Source organism: Protopterus annectens, chromosome 3.part0 (genome assembly GCF_019279795.1).
Source record: "Protopterus annectens isolate FY-2018-M chromosome 3.part0, PAN1.0, whole genome shotgun sequence".
Classification (NCBI taxonomy): domain Eukaryota; kingdom Metazoa; phylum Chordata; order Ceratodontiformes; family Protopteridae; genus Protopterus; species Protopterus annectens.
The window spans coordinates 162,905,690-162,929,880 of NC_056731.1; the positions used below are offsets into that span (position 1 = coordinate 162,905,690).

At 38.7% G+C, this 24,191-nt stretch overlaps 1 protein-coding gene across 1 annotated transcript in view; it reads right to left on the reverse strand.

Annotated features, from left to right (window-relative positions):
* Nucleotides 1-24,191, reverse strand: part of LOC122796791 (dynein axonemal heavy chain 5-like) — a 2,204,633-nt gene that overhangs the window by 1,847,530 nt on the left and 332,912 nt on the right. The window contains exon 12 of the mRNA XM_044065521.1: nt 17,771-17,890. Coding sequence (XP_043921456.1) covers nt 17,771-17,890 — 120 coding nt within the window. The remainder of the gene's footprint in view (nt 1-17,770; nt 17,891-24,191) is intronic.

Here is a 24,191-nt window from a genome sequence, read left to right on the forward strand (position 1 = left end):
GATAGTCATTTTAAGAAAGAGACAGTCATAAGATTTTAAATACTTCTCGTTTAAACTTAGAGTATTGGTAGGATAAGTGGGTTTGTGTTAGCTTGCATTTTCTGAAGGATCTGAAGTCTGAAATGTAAATGTACACCGTTATTTAGTTATTTCAGTACTCAGCGATTTGCCAGAAAAGCACAAAATTCATGAGGATCAGACAAAAAAAAATATGAAGCAAAAATATGGACAACATCTCCTGCATACGTTTCTTCTTTCATGGATATTATATCTTCATTTTCACTGCTAACCTGGTGTTATAGCATTATTATTGGAGCAACACTCCAGAATCTGCACAAAGCAAGTTATCTTCCCTTGGCGACTCATGGTTTGGCAACAGTTGGGTGCCAAACAGTGCCATCTTCCGGCAGAGTTTCACTTCCGTTTCACTTTTTGTTTTACTCTGAACTTGCACACTGCCTAAAGAAGTTTCACTTCAAAAATCTGATGATTAATTTTACAATGGACAACCTTAAGTGTCTTGGTAAACAATGGTGGTTGGGAAAGAGATTTGGAGCCCCTGACCATTACTTATATAATGACACACTCCAAATAAAAAATCTAAATTTTGATGCAAATGGAAATTCTTGACTAATCGAATGGTGCAAACAAGGACTTGAAAGAGTGCCATTTTAGTCATATTAAGGGACAAACAGAGAGTATCCCTATGTTACTGAAATAGGCATTGAGGGATTTTAATCAAGTATTATGCAGCAAGGAGATAAAACCATAGGCTAACCTGCTACTGCCCATCGCATATAGTGAATAAGTTGTTCAAGGTGAAGAGGGTCAAAGGTTATGAGAGGAAAGAAAAAAGTTTGATTTTTTGGGTAGCAAATGTGATGTAGAAATTCAAAAATGAACCAACTATTGCATACGTCATGAATATCATAGATGTGATAAAACTGCTGACAGAAAGCAGAATCTCTGAAAAAAATATTCATAGCATAAGTATGTTTCTAGATAATTGCCAAGGAATGCATGCAGGCATTATTACAATTTACATTTAAAACATGAGCAGTTAACTGTACTAAACCAGCTATATGGTGAATTCAGTAAAAATGAATAGCAGAAACTATATTTTAGCTGAGGACTGATTATCAAGGACTGGGTGATATAGAGCTGGATTGCTGTCAGAAACCTTAACAAAGTTTGGTGCGGTAAAAATAGTCTTCCAATGTTTTAACAGAGTGATAAATAAATAATGACAAATTACTATGTAACAATTATGAGATATTTGCAGTATGTCCTCACAAAAAGTTATGCACTTCTGTTTTGATATTTACTGGTTTGTTTTCCAGTGTTTAATAGTGTTTCAAGCTCTTTGCTAACATACATAAGTCTTTAATATTTTTCATGAGAAAATTTAATATGAGATCAGATATTCCAGGAGAAAGTACCTTCGGTGATAGAGCTGTATTTAAAATGATGCTGGACGCTGGCGTTCGTGTTATTAATTTTACATATAAAGTGCCATGATGCTGCACCAGTTATTCATTTAAGATATAAAATCATTGCAAGACTGGATTGTACTGGGATATTTTTTTTTATCTGAGTTGATGATAATATGCAAATAAATGAGAACATATAAAAAAAGTTTTCTGTTTAACATAGTAAGTCCATAAGGAACAATATGTATTACAATACATGAAATTAAATGATGACAAAGCACATAAACTGACAGTCAACCATGTTTAGGTTCTACCTTATCTCAATTTATTTTTTCACAATGGTTAAATTACTGAATTTTCTCAGATATACTGGGACCCCAGAGGATAGGGCATAATAGCTGGGATACATCTTTCACACTGTCCTAACGTAGAGGGACTAGACAAGTCTGTACACTGTCATTACCAAGACTCATTTAACTTTTCACCTGGAATCTTTGACTCAACCATTCAGGGGTTTATGGCTTATATTATACCAAGTGACGGTACTGTTTATGCACTTTCTGTTTTAGGTTGAATTGCTGGAATACTGTTCCGGCCTAGGCAACTTATATTTTGTTGACATGGATGTCTGACTGATCCAAGCCCATTTTCAGCTGCCAATAACTGCAGAAGTTTTTCAAACTCCTAACAAATGTTGGTACACTATCTGGGTATAAAATGAACAAGGACAAGCTCACTAAGATAAGTCATTTTTTAACTATTTCCCTTCTTTTCCTTCTAGAACTCATTGTAATTTCTAGGACAGAAGAAGTATAATAGTGCAGATATGACCACCTCCGTAGGATGTATGACAAATACATTCAAGCTTGGTCTTCAACAATACAACACCCAGATGGTCTGAAGAAGTCTGGATAAAATCCGGACGAAAAGCGCTTAACACAACATATAAGAATAACTCATTTGCCTTGTCTTCATGTTTTAAAGTACTTTTTAGTACAGTTTGTGTGTGGAACTTGAACAATAAAGGATCGTTTAACTGTTGCTGGGGCATGGTGACTGGTGCTTACAGTTCAATTTACTCCATTTTTCATCCTACCATGACTCAGTAATATGTCTCAACATCTCTCCAAATCTGTCCCAACCGTCTATCGATACTTCCTCTTTGCACTCTTGACACATTGTACCAAACTTATTTAATAATGCCCCTCATCATTAGTCCAAACATAGGCGGATTAATTGCACTTCAACACAAACCAAAACAAAATTAAATGCAAGAATTCTCCCCAAAAAAACAAGTATGCATAATCCCCCAATATACTAAAACCCTTCTAGGAGGAAATATACACCCTAATCCTGGCCTCAACTATCACAATCAACACAATTGAGCACAATAATAATTCTCTCCCACACATGAGCACAATAATAATTCTCTCCTACACACTTCCATAACCCAACAACAGCCAGTTCCCAACTCTGGTGATCTAATTTTTGCTGCAATAAATGTTAGAAGTATAAGAAATAAAACTGCTGACCTACATGCCTGGATTACCCAGTATAAACCTGATGTTCTCGTTGTAACTGAAACTTGGCTTAAACCCAGCATAAACGACTTTGAATTTATACCTCCTCACTAAAATATCATCTGTAATGACTGTGTATAGAGGAAAGGTGGGGGTATTGCTTTAATATTTCCAAGTACCTACCACATTTCCCCTACAGCAAACCAACACCAAAATTCAGTCCAGCAAGACGTCTTATTGCTTTCCTCAAAATAAACAATTATAAACAAATACGTATTCCTGTCCTTTATACCCCTCCTGGCAGCAATACTGTACTGGAAGATATCACACATTTGATATCCATAACTTTTCTACAAGAAAAGATATTACTAAGTGAAGTGAATGTCAATTGGTTAGACATAAACTCTAACTCCCTACATCTAGCATGAAGTTACATGGTTTCACACAACTAATTAATAGCCCTACACATTATAGCGAGATGTCAAATTATCTATTGGACTGTATCCTAGTATCAGACTCCAGTAAATACTCCACTGCAGGTACAATGTCAGACTCTCTCCGTGATAATCTCCCAGTCTATATGACTAGACATCTCATGCAGCCAGTTAAACAGCATATTTATAAAACAGCACACAACCTTTTCAAGTTTAACCCAGAAATATTCATTACTACACTATAATCTATTAAATGGAACTTCCTAAAAATCCTCCCCTTAGATGATGCTGTAATTGAATTCAATGCAACTTTTCTAAATATCCTAAATAGCCTTGCACTGCCTAGAAGGAAGAGACTGAAAACAAATAATTCAATTTGGCTATCCAAAAAGAGTAGAATGCTAATGCTGGATAGATAAAAAGCATGGAAAGCACAGCAAAAATATAAAACACATCAATATCTTGAAAACTTCAGAATGCTTTGCAATCATACTAAAAAGCATATAAACAAAGACAAAAAACTATAATATAATAACTTTCAGAATAATACTAAACACAACCCTAAACAATTTTGGACACCCATTAAAGAAATCTTACATCCTGGCCTAAAATTCAACCCAAGCACCCTCTCCAGACAACTAACCACTTGAAACTGCAATACAGTTCAACTTTTGTTTTCTAGATAGTATAGCATCTCTGACTAAGGATTCCTCAACATCTAATCCCTTCCCTGCCCAGCAACTACATATCATGACATCCACTTTCACCTTCAAACCTGTGCCCACATCCTAATTAAAACTACTCTTAAAAAAAACTTAAACTATGCTCTTCTTCTGGTTATGACCTTCCAAGCGAGTACCTTAAAATAGCACCCAATAGCATTGTCTATCCTGAAATCCTACATTCCCTCTCTCTGGAAAAAGTCATACATTATCCCCCTGCAACGCACACTACAATAAGATACTTTAAAGACTACAAAAAGCTATACTTACCACTTCTACACATGGAAAACAACACTTCCAATCTACCTTTTGGCATTGTGGACTTCGGTTTCTGCAATTTCAGTATTTTAGATTTTTGTTGTTTTGGACTCAATATTTTGAATTTCGACATTATGGTATTTGTTAATTCAAAATAAATCCATATAGATATATATATCTTACAGTGTATCAGTCCATCTTTACTTTAGACCATTAATTTCGTTATGTTATCTAGTGAAGTCAAAATGGACGACAGATTGTTTTTGCAAAGATGTTGCTAAAGATTCATGAATATGATACATCAGTATAATCAAAATGAAGATTTAAAACATACACAAAAAGGTTGTAATGAATGGCACAGAAAAGTCTGCCAAACTGTATATCAGTAAATGTTTAGGGAAAATCTCACCTGTGTTGGGCTGGTTTTGTAATGTACAGGAATAAAGCCAGAATTACCTGTATATGATTATCAGCCCAGGTGATGGAGGGACTGGCAGGGCAGAGATGGGACTAAGTTTCTGGCACTGACTAACACATCCCATAGGAAAACTTGATGTCCACAGATGTCAATTCTGTGCCAAAAGGCAAATACCCATAGCATGAGCTGGTCAAGAAGTACCTCGTACTCTGAGTTCAAAGAGGGTCTACAAATGTGTGGTTTTACAGCAAAATCAGCCTACCAGCCAATATGGCAGTTAGGCACATTACTGAAGAAAAAAAAACAAGCCATCCATAGATGGTCAGCCTGCAAGTACCCAACTCATGCATCCACTGTGTGCAGAAAGATAAGATTACTGAAAGTGTTTCTCCCAAAAGAAGGGAGATTTCATTCTGCAGGGTGATATGGTGGTATTAATATCAGTCAGGACATGGGATCAAATGGGTCAGCAAGCCTGACGGTCAAAGGCTGGTAAGGAAAAAATCATAGCTGTGTTAAAATTACTAAACTGCTATGAAGTAATAGAATAGTAGCATAAGGCTACTAATTAACACTTACTAAGCATGAAGTATTGCAGACATAGCAACTAAAAAATTACACCCTTCATTACATCGGTAGACAGGCAGTTCCAGCTCTGATCACCTCATAGAAGCAGACCCAATCCTGACCTGTTTCTGTGATCACTGTAGAACAGGAGAGGTTAGCAAAGTCAGAATATTTATGTTTCTTGTATTTCTGTGTTAAATGTCAAGCAAATAATCACGGATAACTAGGAATCTAATATCCCCTGCATATATTCTTTCTCATGCTGAAAGTTATACATTTGTTGGATGTATTTTTTTCTGCAGTGTTGACTTCAAAAACCTTAGTACACAGTTTTCCTAAATAATTCATAGAAATTTTTTTTCAACTGATTCCTATTAATGAAGTGAAATTTATATTTCATATTTTTTTCTTTCTCTTTCTCTCTGCAAGACCTTGCTTTATGGCTTCTCTACCTGCACCCAATCCCCCCATGCATTTCAAGTAAGGGAGCCAGGCATTCCTGGGCTAAGCAGGAGTCCTACAGCATTCTTGTCTCTGCATGAATGCTGCAGTTAGATGAATCCCAATTAGACCTTCATGGTCTGGTGACAATCAAATGGTAGAAGGTGAGCCAGTTTGCTGGTCATGTCTGGAGCAGACTACCCTCTCTCACTAGGAACACCACCTTGTCTCTTGGCAGCTCTTCCAAACTCCACTATTGCTGTCTCTGCTGTCTCTCAAGGAGTAGCATATAGCAACACTCTAAGTTCTTGACAGTTTGTAAATGTGAATGCACTCAGACAGCACTGCTTTGTAGGCTCAGGCCTAGTGCATGCATGTGGCAAGACAAACTGCCCCCCCCCCCCGAGTATGAGTTAGCAGGCAGGGGGCACTCATTCCCATCCTCCACAGGTACATGTACCATTAACTGAGCTCATGTGCCCTGCACTGTAGGTTCATAGGTAAGTACTAGGCTATCTGCCCAAGGGCATTTATAAGCCTAGCCAGAATGTGTTCGCTTTCGCCACCCCCTTAGATTAGTTCCCTGCACCACTGTCCAGCAGAGCCACTGCAGTGATCCCAGGGGTAAATTTTCTGTTTCCCATACACCTGTCAAGGTTTCTCTTGAAGACTGTTAGTGAGGGGCTCTGCCTGATGTATATTGGAATCCTGTTCCAAAGCATGGGGAGTCTCTGGGACAGGAATCTATCTATTTATCGTTGTGGTGAGGTTTATATCTCTAGAGCGTGTGGCTCTCTGGGATTTGTTTTTTTTTTAAGGTGGACCATGTCCATGAATTCTGGGTTGGACATGGCCTTGTATGTCAGGCAGAGATCACCTCTGAGTAAGCGGTATGCAACTGAGTACAGATGGAGTTTCTTGAGTCGGGCTGCATAGGGCATCTGTTTGAGGCCAGTAATCCTCTTGGTGAGGTACATTTGTGGTCTTTCCAGCTGTTGCAGATTTTTTGTAAGGTACATCCCAAATAGGGCGTTGTATTCTATGATGGGTCTAATGAGTGATGAGTAGAGAGGCACAATAACCTCTTTTGTTCTAGATGCAAACCCTTTTGTGATTAGGTGGGCCACATAGAAGGATTTTCTAACCACCTTGGCAATATGATTATCAAAGGAGGGATTACTATCTACTTGGGACCCAGATCCCTTATTATATTTTCTGTATTTAGGGGGCTACCACCTATGTGGTAGTTTGCAGGTATTTTGTTTTTTCCAAAGGGGATGACTATGCACTTTCTGGCATTTAGCTTGAGGCCATGATTTTGACACCAGGTATCCATCTCAGTGAGACCCATCTGGAGGGTGTCTGTATCAGCCAGAGAATCAGTTATGGCCCCTAGTTTGCATTCGTCTGTGAACTTGGTCAGCCATAATCCTCCATTGCTTGCCTGTACCACTGAGAAGTATATACCAAACAGGAGGGGTCCTAGGACTGAGCCCTGGGGGACGCCACTTGTAACCGGTTTAGAGTTGGACGTAAAGCCTGCAACTCTCACCATGTGGGTTCTATCCATGAGCCGGTTGGCAACCCATCTTGTGATGTAGGGGTTTATGTTTAAGCTGGTGAGCTTGTCTATAATACTAGAATGGGGAATGGTGCTGAAAGCCTTTGCGAGGTCTAGGTAGGCTGTGTGGACCTCCTTTCCCTCATCTAATGCCTTGGTAACCGTCTCAAAGAAATCCACCAGGTTTAGGAGGCATGATCTGCCCTTAACAAAATAGTAGATAAAATAAGTCAATTTACCAAGTGAAATTCAGCAAAAACACCCAGAGAGGTAGATGAACGTAGTTCAGGAAGGCAACAGGATATCCAAACATGTAAAAGGTATAACAATTTAATGAAACAAAACAGAAACATAAGCACTTTCACAGTATTACAATCTGCTTTATCAGACATACATATTAAAGTGCATTAGGCTCTCTTATATACAATAAAACCAAAGAATAACAACCAATGATTAAAATGAAACAATTAATCAATTAAAAACAAATGACTTGAAGTGTGTATGTTTCAAAAAGAACCTCATAATATAACATTTCAATGGCAATTAATGTATGATAAAACCTATACAACTGTTATTACTAAATGCATATAAATAAAAATATATGTAACGATACAAACAGACCTTAATAATGAATTATTTAATCCTTCTAGATTTCAGTAAAGGTTTCAGAGGAACAGCATCATTAAGTCCCCTCCCCCTATGTGCACCTAATCTTAAAATCCATTTAATTTCTAATGTTTCTGTAAGATTAACTATATCACCTAACCTAACATTTACATCTTGTACCTGTAAAACCTGAAAGCGAAATATATGTTTCTCTCCAAATTGTAATGTGTGCTTGGCTAAAGCACTGTAAATATAACCTTTAGTGGTGCAGTACACATGATCCCTAATACGTTCACGTAAAGTGCAATTAGTTTTACCTACATAGAATGAGAGAATTTGGAGAGAAACATACATTTGATGTTGATGCTGTTCCTCTGAAACCTTTACTGAAATCTAGAAGGATTAAATAATTCATTATTAAGGTCTGTTTGTATCGTTACATATATTTATATTTATATGCATTTAGTAATAACAGTTGTATAGGTTTTATCATGCATTAATTGCCATTGAAATGTTATATTATGAGGTTCTTTTTGAAACATACACACTTCAAGTCATTTGTTTTTAATTGATTAATTGTTTCATTTTAATCATTGGTTGTTATTCTTTGGTTTTATTGTATATAAGAGAGCCTAATGCTCTTTAATATGTACGTCTGATGAAGCGGATTGTAATACCATGAAAGCGCTTATGTTTCTGTTTTGTTTCATTAAATTGTTATACCTTTACGTGTTTGGATATCCTGTTGCCTTCCTGAACTACATTCATCTACCTCTCTGGGTGTTTTTGCTGCCCTTAAAGCCAAACTGGGTAGGGTCCAAGGTCTGAAGGTTCCCAATGTCTCTGTTAATGAGTTCCATGATGATGCATTTCATAGCCTTGCAGACCAGCTAGTCAGGCTTATAGGGTGATAGTTCCTGGGGTCCGTTGTGGCTCCACCTTTGTGGAGTGGGATAACTGTTGCTGTGCACCACTCTGTGGCAATGCATTAGCCTGTAGAGGAGGCTGAGTTTGGGAACAGTGTGTGTTTGGGGTGAGGGGTTAGTTCATTTTGGAGCTCTTGTAAGACACAGCCTGGGACAACGTCCCATCCCATTGAAGCTGTGTTTTTGGCTTTGGATAGGGCTGTATATCTGGTATATTCTTCTGTAGACAGGGATTTATCCCCCTACACCATGGAGATGGCTCATGCCATTTAACAGCAGCATGTCTCTCCCAGTATACTTCATCATGTTGTAAAGCAAGTAACATTTCGCTGATTGACTCACTTGTTGTACTATATCTATGGTAAGATTGCCATTCTTGTTGTACAACTGCCGCAAAAAATGGATTTTTTTTTTCTCTCTCTCATTCAAGAAACACCCTTCCTATACATGTTAGGAAAAGCTTTTTTTTATAGGTCAATAACCATATATACATAGATTGCATTGATAAATGACTTATGTAATCCTGCAGGACTGATATATGGTAACAAGCACATACCAAAGCCTTTTGTCATTCAGAAACATCCCTCTGTACCAAGGAGTACTGACCTAAAGTGGCGGTGTACCTGTGTCATTCATGTACATGGTTGGTCAGCCAGCCATTTTCCACAATTCGCAAGAGTGAATTGTAGACCACAATATGTAGTATGTGCAAATTTTATGGTTGTACAACCACAGACTGTTGCTACATTAGACAGGAATAATATTGTTGAGGTGTTACGGACTGCAATGTCGGGTGCAGCACAACAGTGCATGTCCTCTACATACACTTACTAATGTAGCCAATTTAACACAACTGCATATTGTGCTACAGTGCTGTACACATATATAGTGCAGCATGACCACCACTCATCACCCACTAATGAGAGACGCAGCACCCATGGCTTTTCCCCTTCATAAGTAACTGTCTTTTACCACATAGTCATGGCCAATGAACATGAAATGTCTATGAATCACAGTTGGCTGTGACCATGGTCTGCAACGGAACTTGGAGTAACTGATACAACAGTGCAGTTCTACCTCTACAGTTTGGAATGTTTCAGGACGGTGTCTCCCTGCATTCTGACTCATTAGCTAAACCTCCTTCTGGCATGAAGGGGAGAAATAAATCATAAGGATAGACCTTATCAGAAATTCGTGCATGTCCCTGTGAATTCATCCATTAGATTCTTAAAGTTTCCGTCAGTCCATATGTTTATATCGATGCAGTTGTTTAATGCCCCCTTTCTTTAAACATCTTGTTTATTTTTGAATTAATTTAATTACTATTAGGAAAAGGGTAAAGGCAGTAGATCTTTTTGTTGCACACGCCCCCTTGATCTTTATTATTGTTAGTCCATCGACTAGCATCAGGAATTCATTCCTGATTCCATGCTGAATGCCTACGGGGATAATTATTATGTATAACATGTTCACCATTATTGTTAATAGAATTATTTATTATTCTGGGCCAAGTAAAGACTTGCTAATGTCCAAAATCATATAAGTCTCTAGTTAACTTCTTTTTCTTCTGTTCTAGTAATCTAGTTTCATACCTTGAAATTTTCTCAATAAGTTCATTTACATATAGCTCAGTCGAATCAAACCCTTGAATAGTGAATAGTTCATGTTGTCGCTTCAATATATCAGTTGATAGTGTAGTTTCGATGGGCTTGAAAAAATCTATTAACAGTTGCATATATGCCTTGCTTGTATTTAAATTAAGTTGTTGCCATTTAGCTAACAGTTCTGGATAAAAATTACCATAAGTAGGCATGGTTAAAGTTCTCAAACCTCTCGGTATTACATTTAAATTCAAACAAGCTTCCAAATGGTATCTCTGAAACTGTAACCGCCTGAATCTATAAAAGTCATTCTCCAAGTCTCTCTTCAGAGCACGTACCTGCATATCGTCAATGATTTTATTAGGTTCATTATGTTGAAGCCTTACAAGTTCTGCTTGCAACAAAGGATTTAGAGCTTCCAACAAAGCCCCTTTCAGTCTCGAATCTGCATTCAATTCACCTTGTGCTCCCTGTAAGCGCACTTCTGCTCCTTCCATGGCTCAAAATGATGTAAGCACAGCCCCAAACACAATAGTAGATAAAATAAGTCAATTCACCCAGTGAAATTCAGTAAAAACACCCAGACAGGTAGATGAACGTAGTTCAGGAAGGCAACAGGATATCCAAACATATAAAAGGTATAACAATTTAATGAAACAAAACAGAAACGTAAGCGCTTTCACGGTATTACAATCTGCTTCATCAGACATACATATTAAAGTTCATTAGGCTCTCTTATATACAATAAAACCAAAGAATAACAACCAATGATTAAAATGAAACAATTAATCAATTAAAAACAAATGACTTGAAGTGTGTATGTTTCAAAAAGCACCTCATAATATAACATTTCAATGGCAATTAATGTATGATAAAACCTATACAACTGTTATTACTAAATGCATATAAATAAAAATATATGTAACAATACAAATAGACTGTGGTGGTGGTGCTGCGGTAGCATTTTCACCTCACAGTTAGACGTTGCCCATTAGATTCTTAGTTAGAGCGTCTTCTGTGTGTCGACATGCAAAGGTTGTGCATTAGGCCCAGCAAGCCAGCACATAAAAATCTACTGCCAATCATTAGCGGACCGGAGTTCCACTGTGGCAACCCCTAACCGGGAAAAGCCGAAAGACACAAACAAACAGACCTTAATGATGAATTATTTAATCCTTCTAGATTTCAGTAAAGGTTTCAGAGGAACAGCATCATTAAGTCCCCTCCCCCTATGTGCACCTAATCTTAAAATCCATTTAATTTCTAATGTTTCTGTAAGATTAACTATATCACCTAACCTAACATTTACATCTTTTACCTGTAAAACCTGAAAGCGAAATGTATGTTTCTCTCCAAATTGTAATGTGTGCTTGGCTAAAGCACTGTAAATATAACCTTTAGTAGTGCAGTACACATGATCCCTAATACATTCACGTAATGTGCAATTAGTTTTACCTACATAGAATGAGAGAATTTGGAGAGAAACATACATTTCGCATATAGTTAATCTTACAAACATTCGAAATTAAAAATTAAGATGTTGATGCTGTTCCTCTGAAACCTTTACTGAAATCTAGAAGGATTAAATAATTCATTATTAAGGTCTGTTTGTATCGTTACATATATTTATATTTATATGCATTTAGTAATAACAGTTGTATAGGTTTTATCATGCATTAATTGCCATTGAAATGTTATATTATGAGGTTCTTTTTGAAACATACACACTTCAAGTCATTTGTTTTTAATTGATTAATTGTTTCATTTTAATCATTGGTTGTTATTCTTTGGTTTCATTGTATATAAGAGTGCTCAGTGCACTTTAATATGTACGTCTAATGAAGCGGATTGTAATACCATGAAAGCGCTTATGTTTCTGTTTTGTTTCATTAAATTGTTATACCTTTTACGTGTTTGGATATCCTGTTGCCTTCCTGAACTACATTCATCTACCTCTCTGGGTGTTTTTGCTGCCCTTAAAGCCAAACTGGGTAAGGTCCAAGGTCTGAAGGTTCCCAATGTCTCTGTTAATGAGTTCCATGATGATGCACTCCATAGGCTTGCAGACCAGGCTAGTCAGGCTTATAGGGTGATAGTTCCCGGGGTCCGTTGTGGCTCCACCTTTGTGGAGTGGGATAACTGTTGCTGTGCACCACTCTGTGGGTACATAGCCTGTAGAGAGGCTGAGTTTGAACAGTGTGTTTAGGTGAGGGGTTAGTTAATTTTGGAGCTCTTGTAAGACACAGCCTGGGACACCGTCCGGTCCCATTGAAGCTGTGTTTTTGGCTTTGGATAGGGCTGTTTTAACCTGTGTGTCAGTGATTGATGAGGCCCTACATTCTTCTGGTATATTCTTCTGTAGACAGGGATTTATCCCCCTACACCATGGAGATGGCTCATGCCATTTAACAGCAGCATGTCTCTCCCAATATACTTCATCCTGTTGTAAAGCAAGTAACATTTCTCTGATTGACTCAGTTGTTGTACTATATCTATGGTAAGATTGCCATTTTGTTGTACAAGTGCTGCAAAAAAATTGATTTTTTTTCTCTCTCTCTCCTTCAAGAAACATGTTAGGAAAAGCTTTTTTATAGGTTAATAACCATATATATATAGATTGCATTCATAAATGACTTCTGTAATCCTGCAGGACTGATATATGGTAACAAGCACATACCAAAGCCTTTTGTCATTCAGAAACATCCCTCTGTACCAAGGAGTACTGACCTAAAGTGGCGGTGTACCTGTGTCATCCATGTACATGGTTGGTCAGCCAGCCATTCCCCACAATTCGCAAGAGTGAATTGTAGACCACAATATGTAGTATGTGCAAATGTTATGGTTGTACAACCACAGACTGTTGCTACATTATGCAGGAATAATACTGTTGAGGTGTTATAGACTGCAATGTCAGGTGCAGCACAACAGTGCATGTCCTCTACATACACTTACTAATGTAGCCAATTTAACACAACTGCATATTGTGCTACAGTGCTGTACACATATATAGTGGAGCATGACCACCACTCATTATAACTGTTACACAGGTGATGGCATGAATCACCCACTAATGGGAGACGCAGCACCCATGGCTTTTCCCCTTCATATGTAACTGTCTTTTACCACACAGTCATGGCCAATGAACATGAAATGTCTATGAATCACAGTTGGCTGTGACCATGGTCTGCAACGGAACTTGGAGTAACTGATACAACAGTGCAGTTCTACCTCTGCAACAGCAGGCAGAATGTTTCAAGGAGGGAATTGTGCTACCCATGCATATGATGCAGCTCAACTTAGCACATAAAACCCTCCCTGCTGTGCTACCAGGGAGAGAAATATTACACAATTCATAAGGATAGGACAGGTCTGTACATGGTAGAACAGTAAAGCGGCATGTCCCATGAACTGAATTTCATTCCAACCGCATATCGGATAAAGTACGTACCTAGGAGTGCACACTATGTTTATCATTCTGATGGCATGCTTTTGTTTTTAATGCACTAAATAGATTTAAACATGTTCTTTGGTTTAAGATATCCTTGAACTAAACTATAAATACTTACACATATCTTGGCATTTTAAAGGAACGTTTTCATCATGTTTAATTGTTATGCAATTCTTTTAAAAAATAAATCATTGTGTGTTGCACCCTAGGCCACAATGTGGTAAGAAGAGGTGTTGTATTTTTCAGCCATCAGATCTTTACAACTGCAATATGTCCCATGTATTTGGGAGTGTCACGAAGCCAATTAAGTTTACAAGTGAAAAAGGCAACATTTGGAACTGTAACCTTTTATCACAAAATTGATGATTTTTATAAGGAAAATGGGAAAACATTTTCACTAAAACAGATGTTCTTTTAAATCAGGACACAAATTATACGCAGATGCAGTTCATTACTGCCTGTTGAGAGTATCATGTGATTCTTTCCTGCTCAAGAGTATCTTGTGATTTCTCTCTCTCTCTCTCTCTCTCTCTCTCTCTCTCTTTTTTTAACAGGATTCTATGTACAGTGACTGTGCAGTACAAACTCCAAGTGCTGCATCTTTTGCAATAGTTGACTGTGCTACACAACTATGTGCTCTAAACAACATGTGGGAAAGGTGCTTAACAAAGTTCTGTTAAACACCTTTCAGAGATTTTATGCTCTAGTCTCATACTATAGTTATAAAAGCTCACCATAAAAAAGTGTTGGAAAGCTGAAATAGCTTTAAAAGCTGGAGCATAATTTGTGTTGCCAAACTTCCTTTTTGTGAGCTACAGTATGAAACACTTTACAGCTTTTAAAGCTGCTGTGTAAAGCACATTGCATCTTTTAAGGCTATTTCGGGAATGGAGACAGACTTCACTTCTGGCCACTTAATGCAAGGCAGTGTTATGTTGTAAATTATACAAAACACTTCATAGTCCTACAATTTCTGTGTGTGTGTGTGTGTGTGTGTGTGTGTGTGTGTGTGTGTGTGTGTGTGTGTGTGTGTGTGTGTGTGTGTGTGTGTGTGTGTGTGTGTGTGTGTGTGTGTGTGTGTGTGTGTGTGTGTGTGTGTGTTTGTGTGTGTGTGTGTGTGTCTTTCCCCTCTGTCTCTCTATATATTTTCTAGTACATGGGAGTAGCTAAAGCTCCATATAATACACAAAGCAGTACATCTGCATTAAGGCTTTCAAAGCTGCCTCTACACTTTTCTTTCTTTCTCTCTCTCTTTCTAAAAACAATTCTGATTGAGTCTGATCATAATGAAGTCATTATATAACCTCTAAATGGATGTCAAGATTCTCCCCCTCAAGCTTCATTCTACTTTGTTCTTCATTCTGACATGCATTTCTCAATCATATAACAGTTTGGTTATGGCACAAGCCTACATAATTTTCTACAATACCTAGTTTAACATACTAGTTAAACTAGTTGAAAAGATCCAGCAACAGTTTCTTTGCAAGTGGTCTTTTATTTTTTCTCGAGTGGTGTGCAACTATAGTACATTTAAGTAAGGGGGTCTTTGTCCCCTTGTAAAAACTGCACTTAAAAATGTTTTTAAGCTGAAAATATGTCCATTTTTTATCTGGGTGAACCTTCTTAGAGCTGCAACTTGATTAGATTAAGATGAAGTGCAGGAATGTTGTGGATGAGCCCTGGGCCATGTTTTATTAAACGGCTTCATATCCCATTAGCAATAGCAGAACCGGATCATGGCCAAATGGGGCCTTAGGCAAGGTGATGGATCAGGGCCCCCACAGCTGCCCTGCCACAGCTGTTCCAGTGTCCCATTACTTGGCTATTTTCCTAAATTGCGGTAAACACTGTTCAAACCTGTCAGTGTTCATGCTAATTTCTTCTTTACTTCTACAATAACAACTGATATTTTGATTTAATTTAAAACTTTTATTTCAAATTTTATAGCACAAACACTGACAGCCATTTGTTAAACAAAACAATATAGTGTCACAATGAAAACAAACATAACATGAGCAACAGTAAACTTCTCTGCCTTTGAAACTCCCATTCATTAAACCTGCATTAAAACCCACATTAATAGAAATGCATCTGGCTAGTGGTGGATTAGGTTTACCTTTGAGCTGTTTTCAAACCATGGGTCCTTTACATTCATTTTAGGACCATTCAAATATGCCTGCGTTCTTTGATTCCCCTTCCTGATTGTATTAAATTTCAAACCATGGGTCCTTTACATTCATTTTAGGACCATTCAAATATGCCTGCGTTCTTTGATTCCCCTTCCTGACTGTATTAAATTACATTCCTTTTATAATACAGCATCACTTGTTTGAGTGTGCTTTAAATTTGTAGTTTTCAACATTTTTTCCAGTAAACAATGAGACAAAATGTGTGAACCAATAATGACATAACTACTAATTTTAAAACATTCTAACCACAGAAGGCCACCCAAACTTCTGCCATTGCAGTCCACCAAAATCAGTCAATATGCACAATCTCTGCAGAAGTAAAAGTCATCTGAACCATTCTACATTAATGAGAATTGTAACTAATGAATAGGTTCCTGCTGGCAAATAACTTTTAATTTCAGTGTTTCATCTACAAATTCAGTGTCTGTTGCCCTTGAAGAATAAATTGCCTATATAACATTAAAAAATGGTGTACTGGTAATATTGCAATAGAGAATGGCTAGAGAAATGACAGCAGATTCATATTTACTAGGCATATTATCCAAAGGAGGACTCACTCAGGATTGCAGCACCCCCAACCCCCTTTATGCTGCACAGTAGTGTCAGCAATCAGTCTGCCTGTTGTGGGAAGAAAACCCGCAACCTTCTGCACCAAAAGCAAGAATGCTACTTGTTGCACCAGTGGCACTGAACAACACAGCTCAAAAACTCTGTGACTGCAACTGACAGACTATAATCCTCAGTGATTACCAATAAATAAATAAATAAAAGTAAAGGAGACTTGGCAGTTAGTGTGGAGGTTTAAGGCACTTGCCTGCCCTTAATTACTAAGGTTCAGTATTTGACTCCTAACAGAGTCACTTAACTGGACAGTGCCCCTACTGGGGCATTTCATACATACACACACACACACACACACACACACACACACACACACACACACACACACACACACACACACACACACACACACACACACACACACACACACACACACACACACCTCCAGCTGTTCTAAAGGAAGGAGCAACTGTGCACTTACCAAACTGGCTCCATCCTGCATATCCATCTGCATCTTTCCCACAGACATTGCCATACTTAAATCTCCCATGCGAGTTTACTTGATGGACATTGCCAGCTACTTCTTAAATCTCCCACATGGTGTGGGTTTAAAGGACATTAGATGTTGTTGTAATGAGGAGGTTTCTGGGGTTTACGGAAGTCGCAAGGTAAGGAAGTTCTCCCATGATGTCTTAATGCTCGCTGTGTTTATGAATCTCACAGTTTTTTGTTTAGTTTTTTTCTTACTGAATAATTTTTTTCTTTATTTTTATAGAAAAGCTGGGACCCTTCAGCCATCACGAGCCCTAGGCAGTTGTCTCGGTCGCCTAGTTCTGGATCTGGCTCTGAGTACTGATAGCATTGCTGCTGTCAATAAGGCTGTTTTTGTGAAATATTTTCAATATTTCAGCATCAGCAACTAATGAAGGAAAAGTAAAGGCAGATGGGGAACTAACCCTTTTCATAATCATGCAGGTTAGGATAAGCAAATAAGAGGGTAAATATGGCAGTTCACTAGAGAAAGAACTTGTCTAATATAACACTTCCAAAGCAGGCATAGTGCATGATATACTGCAGGCCCAACTTACCTGAACTCAAACTGTCTGTCATTTGAGCTTTCTTTTAGCCTTTCCCTCACTCTGTGAAAGCATTTCTGATATTGCTCATTCAGATGAATACATTCTTGGACCTTCTGCAGAAACTCTTCTCTAAAAGTAATGTGAAAAAATAAGTTTTACTTCCTTTGAACACTCAAACCATCGACTGGTTGTATTTAAATGTTGATACATTCCAGTCTAATGATAAATATACTGATTTACTTTACATAATAGCTGGAACAAAATATGAGCCTAAATGCTTCCTCATCATCAAATACTTCAGAAGCAGCAAAATATCAAACAGGAACTGCTAAAATAAAAAGTATTTGATAAAGCTGACAATACAGATTCCATCAATGAAAGTGCACTAAACAGATGAATGAGAGTAAAGTCTGGCATCAGGAAACCCATAAAATGACAGGATTCTAAAAACAGCACTGGTAATCTAACACATTTGTCTAAACATGATAACATGGGGGGCATTTATTGCCCATTCACCATACCGTTAGTTATTTTCTAGTGCACGGTACGTAATGAAAGCAAATATTTTCCCAGGTATGGCTCGATGGTCTACCTTTAATTGTAAATTGCTCCATAAAGTGATACATAACTATTTATATGCTGATCTTTTATAGAGAAGTGATGTGTCCATATTCTTTATTGTTGATGTTTGTGTATTTCGTTGCTTGTTTGTTTATTAACCAACTTAATATTCTTGTCCAGGAGCCATTTTCAGCCATGACCAGGCCAGTGACACAAAACAGTAATAAGTACCAAAACAAAAATAAAAATAAAGAATAATAATAATAATAATACAGACTCAACATTTCAGCCAGATGTGATTTAGAGCTTACTTAGGCAGACAGTAATTTTGCTGCTAAATGTACTATTTAAAGAAGTTGTTTATGTTTTGTTTGTCATCACATCATATAGTGCATCAGTTGGAAAGTAGTTTAAACTACTTATGGAAAAATATCACTTCATTTTTTAATCACTTGTAAATCTTGATCTGAAGTACATGCTTCAATTTTGTGTTTGTTTCTTTGCTTTAAACTCCACTTACCTGGGTATTTTGGTGTTTTCAGTACAAGGACAGCATATAAAGAAGCTTGTTTACAATCTTTGGGACAGTGTTATACACGTTATTATGTGCTTTTTTTTTTTTTAAACACCATTTTATTTACAACTTTGTGCATGGTAACAATACGTGTGCTGCATTCTCACTGAAATTTTACACATCATTCTACATTTATCAGCTAAAACTTAATATAGTAATACTCACCTTTTATGAAATGGTGCATTTAAATTCACCCTCACTAATACTGATCGCACAAACTCTACCTTAAAATATCCAGTTTGATATGTTAAAAAGTCATCCCAACCATCTTCAGCAATTCTTTAATTTATGCATCTTTTTTGTCAAAATAATCTCATTTTATAAAACTTAAACTCATAGGTTCATAGGTAGGTACTAGGCTATCTGCCCGAGGGCATTTATAAGCCTAGCCAGAGTGTGTCGGCTTTCGCTGCCTCATTGATTAATTAAGTGAGCCTCTGTCAAGCAGAGCCAATTAAGTGATCCCAGGGGTGAGTTTTCTGTTACCGATCCACTCATCAAGGTTTCTCTTGAAGAGTGTTAGTGAGGGGCTCTGCCTAATGTAGTTAGAAATTTTGTTCCAAAGCATGGGGAGTCTCTGTGACAGGAATCTATCCCTCCAGCATGTTCTATTTATTTTTGTGGTGAGGTTTAGCTCACTAGAGCGAGTGGCTCGCAGTGACTTGGATTTCTTTAGGTGGAGCATGTCCATCAATTCTGAGTTGGACATGGCTTTGTAAGTCAGGCAGAGATCACCTCTGAGTATGCTATATGCCACTGAGTACAGCTGGAGTTTTTCCAGTCAGGCTGCATAGGACATATATTTGAGGCCAGTAATCCTCTTGGTGAGGTACTTTTGTGGTCTTTCCAGCTGTTGGAAGTGTCTTGTGAGGTACATCCCAAACGGGGCATTGTACTCTATGATGGGTCTGATGAGTGACGAGTAGAGGGGCACTATAACCTATTTATTTCTAGATGCAAACCCTTTAGTAATTAGATGGGCTACATAGAAGGATTTCCTAACTACTTTGGCAATATGATTGTCAAAGGAGAGATTACTATCTACCTGGGTCCCCAGATCTCTTATTACCTCTTCTGTATTAAGGGGGCTGCCACCTATGTGGTAATTCATGGGTGTTTTGTTTTTCCCAAACGGGATGACTATGCATTTTTTGGCATTTAGCTTGAGACCATGGCTTTGACACCAGGTGTCCATCTCAGTAAGGCCCTTTTGGAGAATGTCCATGTCAGCCGGAGAGTCAATTATGGCTCCCAGTTTGCAGTCATCAGCAAACTTGGTTAGCCATAGTCCTCCTGTGTTTGCCTGTACTTCTGCAAAGTATATGCTGAACAGTAGGGGTCCCAGGACCGAGGCTTGTGGGATACCACTTGTGACTGGTTTAGAGTCGGACCTGGAGCCTGCTATTCTTACCGTGTGAGTTCTGTCTGTAAGCCAGTTGGCAACCCATCTTGTGACGTAGAGGTTTGTGTTCATGCTGGTGAGTTTTTCTATAATTCCAGAGTGGGGAATGGTGTCAAAAGCCTTGGCGAGGTCAAGGTAGGCTGTGTGAACTACCTTACCCTCATCTATGGCCTTGGTGACTGTCTCGAAGAAGTCAGCCAGGTTTAGTAGGCATGATCTGCCCTTAACAAAGCCGAACTGGGTCAGGTCAAGTGTTTGGAGGTTCCCAATGTCTTTGTTAATGAGTTCCATGATGATGTGCTCCATAGCATTGCAGACCAGTCTAATCAGGCTTATGGGGTGATAGTTACCAGGGTCAGTTGTGGCTCCTCCTTTGTGGAGCACAATAACTGTTGCTGTGTGCCACTCTATGGGCACGTAGCCTGTGGAGAGGCTGAGGTTGAACAGTGTGTTTAGGTGGGGGATTAGTTCATTCTGTAGTTCGTGCAAGACACAGTCTAGGACACCATCTAGACCCATTGACACTGTGCATTTGGCTTTTGAAAGGGCTGTTTTCCCCTGTGCATCTGTGATTTCTGGGACACTACACTTATCTGGTATTGTTGTGGGCCCTTTTGGGGGTGAGAGGGGGGTAAAGATTGCACTGAATCTATCTGCTAGAATGTTGGCAATATCAGTGGGTTCAGTATATTTTGTGCTATTTTGCAGGGTGAGAAGGGGGGTGAAGATTGCACTGAATCTATCTGCCAGAATGTTGGCAATATCAGTGGGTTCAGTATATTTTGTGCTATTTTGCACTAGCTCAGAGCATATCTGCGAGTTGCCACTTAGATTCTTGACATAGCTAAAGAAGGCTTTGTGGTTATCTTTTGAATCCTTGGCTATTTTTCTTTCGAAGTTAGCCTTGGAGGATTTTATGAGGGACCTTAGTTTCTTACTGATACTGATCAGGGATGTCTTTCCTTCTTGGGATTTTCTTTTTTTCTGAACTAGTTTCCTCCTCCTATTGTATAGCCTGTTTATGTCAGGGGTCCACCACACTGGTTTCCTTCTCTTAAGGGAGTGAGTCTTGGTTTTGCTAGGGATGGCATGATCCATGCATCCTTGTAGGTGCTCATAGAGTGCATTTGTAAAGGTTCCTGCATCTTGGACACTGTTATCCTTTAGCATGGGGGCTATGAAACTTACCACCTCTGTCTTAAGTAAGGTGAAGTTTGCTATAGAAAAGTTTTTCACTGTGGTTTCCTCGGTTGATGAATATGGATACACCCCCTTCTTTTGTGTTTCGGTCCATGTTCTGTGGCTGAAATGTGTGGTATGAGTTGTAGCCCGGTAGTGCTGGGGTGCTGTGTGAAGCCTTTAACCAGGTTTCAGTTACTGCACAGATGTCGACGTTCTCCATACTGAGAAGTGCTTCGAGCAAGTGCATTTTGAGATTTAAACTCCTGGCGTTAAGTAGCATAACCCTCATTTTTTATTTTTTATTTTATTTGTGCTGTTTACGGAGGTGGGTTTGACTTTTGAGCCTTGCCGAAAAAAGGTACTATGGGGGCAGCAAGAGCCTTGGCCAGTATTCAAAAGCCTAGGGGTGACAGGTGCAAGCCATCTCTTGTGAAGCAATGAGGCCTGTCGAGCATGTCATCCCAGGCTGACGGACACTGGATCGCCTTTGAATGACACCAGAAGCTTAGCCAATTGTTGAAATTGATCATTTATTTCTTTATACTGCGGTACCATTCTTGGTGAGGGCAGGATGCTACTCAGGGTCAGGGTCATACCCGCCTGGGCTACATGATCAGAGAGCTCTTCCATGTCTCTTTTCATGTAGTCCAGGGAGGTACATCTCAGGTCATTCACATCAACATGAACAATGACAGAGTCATACTTGTACTTGGTCTGGAGTGACCTGAATGCTTGTGTTATGTGGCGGATTCTGGCTCCCGACAGGCAGCTAACAGTAACCTTCTCCTTGTCCAGCCTAGTGAGTGGGACATCAGTGTGTCTGACTATAGAGTTGATTATTACTAGTGTGTTAGGTATGTTATTTCGCCTTAAGGGCTGTGATTGTGCGGCACACTGATTTTGTGTTTTATGTGTTGTCTGGTTTGTGCCTGGAGGTGCAGGGTTTTTGGAGGTCTGCTTTGGAGGTCTGTGATACTTTTGCAGGTTTTTATTTAGAGCCTCCGAGTATGATTTTGTGTATTTATGTGTATTTTTTGCCAGTGCTGGTTTAGTATGTCTGTGTGAGGCTGGATGTGTGGTGCAAGTGTTAACCTTCTCCTCATGACTGCCTGTTCCAGTCTTGGGTGGAGAGAGCTTTGCCTCCAATTTAGCTATATAATTGCATCTCTCACATATGTTAATGTTTTGTGGTAGGAGGAGGGGGTTGTCTGTGTACATGAAGCAGTTGTGACATTGCCTCAGGATACCCAGGTTCACCAGCTGGACTGGAGAGTATATCTGAAATTGCCTGAATAGTAGGGTGAGCTGCTTAGTCGCTTGGTTGGTGAGGGGTGAATAATGTGCCTTGTCCTGCTGGGCAATCAAGTGTCGGGGTATATTAGTGCCTGCTATTAGTTCTGAGCAAATGCTGGACTGTAGGATGCTTTTTAAGCGCTTAGGTTGAGAGTTAGACTACTTTCAAAGGAAAAACTGAAAAGGAGACTTGTGGAGCTGGGATAAATTTAGTCCTAGCTAACCGGCGCTGCCCAGATGTGCAAAACCATGCAAACGAGGTTTTTACAGCAGGGAAATGAAAGAGATAGAAATTAGCCAAAAATTGCCTATAAACTACTAACTTCTGGGCTGGAACCACTCCTCCAGGGACAGATGGCTGCAAAAAGCTCCCTCTCTCACAGGTGAACAGAGAAACCTCCCTCTATCCAAGTAAGGTTTGGACAACTCAGAAAATTGTAACACAGCCCTGAATTCAGCACTAGCCTAAAAACTAGACTATACTAGCTTAGAAAAGTGGAAAACAATGATTTTTTTAAAAAAGATAAGGCAAAAACAGTAAAAAATACACTTAAAACAGCTTTAAATGACTACAAACAGTAAAATACACTTAAAACAGCTTTAGATGAATACAAGCAATCAGAAAAGGCTTTTAAACAAATTACCCAATTAACCAGTAAAAAAAATCTCAAAACTGAGCCCTGTTCCTGTAGTCTTCAATCAGACAAGTTCTAACTGCACACTCCTGCCAAAAAAAGGCCTGGATTAGTGCTCAAGTTATACAAACAAAGCTAGATTTAGCAGGCCTGGATCTAGTCAAACAGTTCAAATATGAGTCCAGCCTCTCCTCCCACAAGAGTGCAGACCACGAACCTTCTTAATGTAAAATAACTGGCCTGAAGCCCAAGTGCTTAAACCAGAACTAATACACGTTTAGAATAACAGACACTGAGCCTTCAATCATCAGTTCCCAACTTAGAAGGATGTAAGCTACCTGTCCTGCCACAACAATGCAGACCACAAACCTTCTTAATGTAAAACAACTGGTCTGAAGCCCAAGTGCTTAAACCAAAAGGCTTAGAAAGATAGTTACACCAAGCAATAATAAATACAATTGAGTACTTTTAAGATGACGCAAAAGCAAAATAAAGTAGGAAGAAACAGAAATGCAGTAAAAGCAGATGAAAAAATTGCAAATTTCTTTTTTTTTTTTTTGAGTGAGCAAATGAGATGGGCCCAGGAGGAATATCCAAATGCAAATTTACAAGAGGGGTGGGCAGTTTCAAAGCCACCAAGATTAACATCAAAACAAAAGCAGGGAGGGAGGGTGGGTGGGGAACTAACTAAAAAAGCAGAGCCACAACTTCCAGCTAGATAGTATTCAATGCAACACAAATAAATCAAATTAAATGCTGTATTATTTGAAAAAGTGCAGATAA